Genomic DNA, 6439 nt, shown 5'->3' on the forward strand with positions numbered 1-6439 from the left:
GCCCCTACTCTAAAATAACATAGACACTCTGTAAACATTAACACCACAGAGGAGCCGACAAGAGTCGAACCAGCAACCCTTGGTATGGTAGGCAAGTTACTTTACCTTTACACCACCAGGCAGTTGGTTTTGCGTCCTCGGCGTGGATATATATATATCTACATTTTATTTATATATATATATATACATATATATATATATATATATATATATATATATATATATTTTCTTTACAGGCTCTAATTCAGATTATCTCAGACAGATTCCTGAAGTGGGGGTTCATATCCATCAGCCCGCTCTACTTTGGCACCTGTCTCATCTCCTGCAGGCTTCCCAGCACCACCGCCTTCACCATGTAGTTTCATAAGTTTGTCCAGCTCAAACTTTGGCTTTTTCAGCATCTTCACTTTGCGTACATACACATCATGTAGAGGATAGATGGACTGGCAGGCCTTTTCAATGTCTTTGCCGATACTGTCTGGAATTAGCTTGTTAACAACTTCTTTCAAGTCATTTGTCTGCACTTCACGAGTCATGATTTCCATCATCTTCTTGCGGATCTGACGCACTTGCTGATGCTGGGCATAAGAAGTCTTTCTAATCTGGTTGTTACGCTTTTTGGTGAATCCAACACAGAATAGGCAAAGTAGGTAGCCATCTGTGGTCTTCACATCAACGTGAGCCTCTCTGCATGGATATATGACCCTGCTTTCTCCTGACTCACATATACTGATGCCCACGTAGTCTGCATGGAACGGAGGGGGCCCTGACAGGGGTGCAGAGCAGGGCTAGGTCAGGGGGTCAAAGAAAGTTCAACGGGGAGGGGGAGGAAGTGAAGGGGGTATATAAGGTTGGTGCGTAAGAATGTTCTGGGCTTTTTGTTGTGCCAGCCTACCCGGTTCTGTGTTTCGTTTCAGGATTCTGTCACAGCCGGGGGGTGTTCTTGCCAGGTTGCCGGGGGGTGTTATGTGGTTATTGCCACTGGTGTTAAAGTGTCGGTGGGAGGTTCCTGGCTGGGCAGTTGCTGGAACCTCAGGTGGGGGAGGGGCATCATGGTATGCCCTCCCATAAGGTGATGCTTACAGTTTGGCCCCGGTTGGTCCTGGCAAGCTTTCGGGTGTTTTATTGTATTTGGGTCATTGCCGTGTTAATGCACCTTCGTAAATGTTTACAGGTTGCGTGGCATTGACGTTAATAAATCGTCTGTGGCCTTTATTCATCCCACATCTGGTGTCCGTGTTTTTATTGGGGGGTTAACCAGGATGACATAGCCCGAGAGTCGAGGCTACCCCCTGTCATTATATGTACGCCCCTACTCTAAAACAATCGATACACTCTAGGTGCATTAACACAAAAGAGGAGCCATCAAGATTCGAACCATTGATCCTTAGTACAGTATGCAGGTTACTTTACCTTTACACCACCAGGCAGTTGGTTCTACTCTCTCGCCGTGGAAATACCACCCTGCTTTCTCCTGACTCAAATATACTTATATATACGCCCCTACTCTAAAACAATATATACACTTTATATGGATTAACACCACAGAGGAGACTCTGGGATTCAAACCAGCAATCCTTGGTATGGAATCCAGGTCACTTTACCCTTACACCAACAGGCAGTCGGTGGGGCTTTCTCGGGGTGGATATATGACTCTGCTTTCTCCTGACTCACTCTAAAACATTACATACAGCCAATCTAACACTATAGAGATGAATACAAACACATATATACTTAAACGTCATAAGAGAGCCGGTAAGACTAGAACCAGCAGTACTTTGTAAGATACACAGGTTACCTTACCGCTATACCACCAAGTAGACAGATGCTGCTTCTGATATATGAGCCTGCTTTCTCCTGATTCACATAAACTTATATGTATCCACTCTAAAACAATACGTTCAGCTGCTCTAATAGGATAGGTATACACAAACCAAATATGCCACTAGATATTTATACAACACACATGAGCCACAGGGATTTGAACCAAATATGGTGCACTCTTAAGACATCATGTCTTTAGGCCAACAGGCAGATGGACACGCTACCTCATCATGGATACATGATGCCTGTTTGCTCCTCATAAGAACCCACTCTAAAATGTTGCACTACAGTCACTCTAACACAAACACGCCCCAAAATGGCGCCATGAAATATGGGGCTGGTATTCATTTATTTCCAGGGCAGTTTTCATTCCCAGTCGGGCCCTGACTACAGACTTGAGGCCGCTCAGTACGCTGACAGTGGGGTAAATCAGGACATGGAGCAGGTGTGTACACATCTGCCTTCTTGACAAACAGCAAAGAGCTTCCTGCCCCTCCTTGGATACATGTCCCCAGCTGTATCACCGCCTCAGGCTATCATTACCTGCAGAGTGGGGTAATAGTAATATTCAAAAGAAGAGTGAACAAAGCCTGGACAAAACCTAGAAGCTTACACTCCAAGAGTGCCAGGGAGGCAATACAAAGCCTGACATCTGATTTATTAGCCGGACAACGGTTGGCTGATATGATGGGGGTTGTAGTCCGCAGCTGGTGGAAGGAGTACGAAAATACTAATTGGGTTACTTGAAGTATCTTGTCGCTATTTAAAAGCAATTGTGTAAATACTGGTGTTAGGGCACAGTAACATTGATGCGTGTAATCCGCCCTGTATGTCAAAACTCATTTCTGCAGCCGAATAACAAAAGTATTCTTTCAGGAAGTCCTTCTGTTGTATCCATAATCTTAGGCGATCACAGGGGCAATAAAGTTTCACAACCGTCAGTTTCATCCGTTAAACAGAAGATGCTGCATTATGTTACATACACCCCACTGGTTGAGCGTCACGCATGCCAACTACCCTACAAATATACAGCGCACCTGGAATGACTAGGGTAGACTATGCCTGGAGACGCTTGGACAAAAAAAATAAATAAAAAAAATAAACCTTTATTTTTTATTATTTCCCTGTAATTTAAGGGTAAAAATATCCCAGAATCATTCTAAATTCGAGGTTTCATGCACAATAGAATTCCCTAGGCTCTTCTTAATCACGCCTTAAACTATAGGTAAGGCAAAACGTGGCAACATTAATAAAGTGATCATAGTGACACCATGATGTCACCGGGGCATGCGTAGGGTGAATTCCCACTACAATCCGCTTAAGAAAGCCATAGTGCAGTAAAGCGGACAGGCTCCTGCTGCCTTCTGAGATGCCGTAGTATAGAGGCTGCAGTCTTGCACTATATCAGGTTCCTATCTGTCACCAAGGTCTGTAGTGATGTTACATATTTTTGGAACAGAATAGCAGAATGCCCCTAATCCCAAGAGCTTACAGTCTGTGGAGTTGGACAAATGCCAGGACGGAAGCATGATTCTACAGGGCGTGTAGGAAAGAAAGGTAATAGAGTAGTGAGCGAGAGTTCAATAGACAACTAAAGTACAGTGTGCTTTTTATGTGACCGGAGGTGTATTCATAGATTTTCTTCCCGACAACGTTGGTAACGGAGACGGCAAAACTGGTTCTGAAGGTGACAAGGCTGATTCCACCCCGGTGCTGAGGTGTCCCCTCCCTCCCTTCCGTCCGCATTGTGACCAATTCAGGAAACTGCGTCGGGTAAAGCCATTTCCCGTCTTCTTCCCTGAGAAGTGGGAATCCAGGGAGGGCACGGCTTCTTCCTCAGATGTGTAATATTAGGAGGGGTGCCATGGCCACTGGATACACATCCTCTTCCTGCACCATTTAAAGGTAGATAGTAAGGGCTGAGGGGGCTATGAGTCAGTGGGTGTCCTTCTGGGTGGGTATGGGGTGTCTGGCCCTATACACATATTTCTTCTCATTCGAAGCACGTTCTTCCCACCCTGAATGGAATTCTTTATAAGAGCCTGAGCCAACACTATTTGTGACCCCCCCCCATTAACTCCCACAAGACGTAGATGCCACCCCCACACCTTATACTCTTCTCTTCCTCCTCCGAGTCGGACCGCCAGTGCTCTGCCTTTCCCACCTGAACTTCTGTAACCTTATGTCTGTGTATTACATATAGATCAATGTGTGCTACCTCCGTATAGCACAGAAGTGATAAGGCTGCCCCTTCTCTTTGTATAACACGCAAAGCTATGTGTATTGGATCCCAGTACCACACACACCGTTTCCTACCTGTAATGCACATGCAGGCCCCTGCACTTTGCGTACAAGATGTTTGTGAGCTGGGTAGTAATTACCTCTCTGCCAGCTGTGGATTGTTGGTCCGTTTGTCCGTTCCGACTGCATTCTGGGATACTCAACAATAGTAAGGAGACTGCAGTCTTGCCCGATATCCACCTTTTTGGGACAAGGGCTCCCATTATACCGCTAGACTGTAAGCTCCTTGGGACAGGGTCTGCCATTACACCGCTAGACTGTAAGCTCCTTGAGAAAGGGTCGGCCATTATACCGCTAGACTGTAAGCTCCATTGGGAAAGGATCTGCCTTGAAACCACTAGACGGCAAGCTCCTTGGTATGGAGTCTCTCATTATACCACTAGAACGTAACTTTTCTAATACACCACTACGTGTTAAGACCTTTAGTACAGTAACTTCAAATTTCAAACATTTGAGTATGAATATAAGATGCCAGAAGGGGTTAATGCAGTACATGCACGAGCTCCCGGGATAATGTTCCACGCCTGGCAGCTCTGGCTCAGCCGAGTAACTGAAAGCAGATCTGTACGTTCCTCTGGTTTGGCTGGGTATGCCTTCTGTCCCAGTAACCCAATTCTGCTTCGCTCTGGAGCCAACATGCCTATTTAATTAGAGTCAGACTCGCGGCGGCTCTTCCAAAAATAACAGAATGCAGCTCGACGAGTCCCCTTTTAAAGAGATGTAAAAGATGAGAGGGGACAAACGGGAACATGGTGAACAAATCAATCTCAGCAGGCCCCTGTGTATTGGGCACCGATACTGCGTGACGTATCTGGTTTGTGAAAACGCAGAGAAAGCAATCAGAGTGTTTGGGTACACCGAGAACCCCTGGTCTGACCCCTTAGCCTCTCTTGGCCCATTCACAAGACTATACATGATTCTTCAGAAGGACAAGATCTGTAATGTAATTACTAATGTCCAGGGACTTCAGGGGTAAAACCTGAAATGCTAATGCTTGGGCAACCTTTAACGTCACAGGCATAAACTACCCCCAAAACCACCTAAGGGTTTATTAGGGTATGTACCGATGAGGCGAGTTCTGGTGGTACAAATAAACTCAAGGGGTCTTTTCTTTAAGGTGATGGTGTATATTGGGTGTTAAATTTGTGACTGGGACGAGGAAAACCATTGTGTTATTTCTGGGTTAGCTGACGAGTGTGACAGTCAGGGAAGCGCTTGCGTGATTTCCAGCATGGGGCGAGATTGAAGTCCTGTGTGATCCCTGTGCACCGGGTCACTCAAGGCCTGAATGGTCTGAATTTGCGGTCATCGATAAATGTCTAGTGTCCCCATTCTGTCAGGGATGCTGGCAGTAAGGCTGAGATCACAACACAATAGGATAATCCCCCGTCTAACCCGGTCTTCCTACAGGAAGGAAGCCGCACTTCCCAGGGCTAGGTGGCAGGGTGTGTGAGTGAGTGTGCGTGTCACCGGTGAAACAGAGGGTGCGTCCGGTGCTTACCGTTCGAGGCAGCTCCTGTCTCTACGCTGGAGACCAGTCACTGGTGTGCATGAGATACTACCGGTACTACGGGCAGCTGTAAGGGTCAAAAGCACAATTCAAAAGAAATACAGAAGTAATTGTTCATAAACCCCAATGATATTGGATAGGCATTGGTTACCAGCTGTGTAAAAAGCCAAAAATCACATTTAAATGCGTTGCAGCAAAAGGTCTTGACCATAGTGGCCAGATGGATTTTATCAAATTCTAATCCTGCAATTCATTTTATAGCAACTGAAGGGGAGACTGCTGTGGTTTCAACAATGCACCCACCAAGATATTTCGTTGTGTAGATAATAATGGCTCATTGAAAAAGTATCCCACAATGAGTCAAGCCCTGATTACCGAGAAATGCTGTTTATTAGTGGACAGAATGTTATGTATCTATAGAGACAGTCTGAAAACGCAAAAGACAACGCAACCTCTGGTTAGAAGACTCGGTTGTCTCTGACACAGGTACATATATACAGGTATATATGTTTAAATCCTCACAAAAGCAACCGTGTAGTTAATGGGCTTCACGCTATGGAGTCTGAGTAAGAGTAGAAATAAGTCATGTGGCCGGCCTAGATGCAGGTTCTCCATCCCTAGTAAGAGTCTCCATAAGAGCGGCAATATGCATGACAAGGGACTGGAGAATGCTGGGAGGGGATGTGGAATGTGGAATGTTGGGGATGGGGAATGCTCGGAGCGATGGAGACTTGGAGGGGATAAAAGATGCTTGGATGGGATGGAGAATAGTAGGATGGAGAATGCTTACTTGGTATAGGGACC

The 6439-nt window shown here is 45.7% G+C and overlaps 1 protein-coding gene across 1 annotated transcript; it reads right to left on the reverse strand.

Moving 5' to 3' along the window:
• Positions 1-254: 254 nt before the first annotated feature.
• On the reverse strand, positions 255-728 carry LOC128505343 (40S ribosomal protein S3a-like; the record flags this gene model as incomplete). The annotated part of the gene is made up of 1 exon (XM_053475695.1): positions 255-728. A coding segment is annotated over one exon (474 nt), but the record flags the coding sequence as incomplete, so codon positions are not given.
• Between the last annotated feature and the right edge of the window lie 5711 nt (positions 729-6439).

Source organism: Spea bombifrons, chromosome 9, assembly GCF_027358695.1.
Source record: "Spea bombifrons isolate aSpeBom1 chromosome 9, aSpeBom1.2.pri, whole genome shotgun sequence".
NCBI classification, from domain to species: Eukaryota; Metazoa; Chordata; class Amphibia; order Anura; family Pelobatidae; genus Spea; species Spea bombifrons.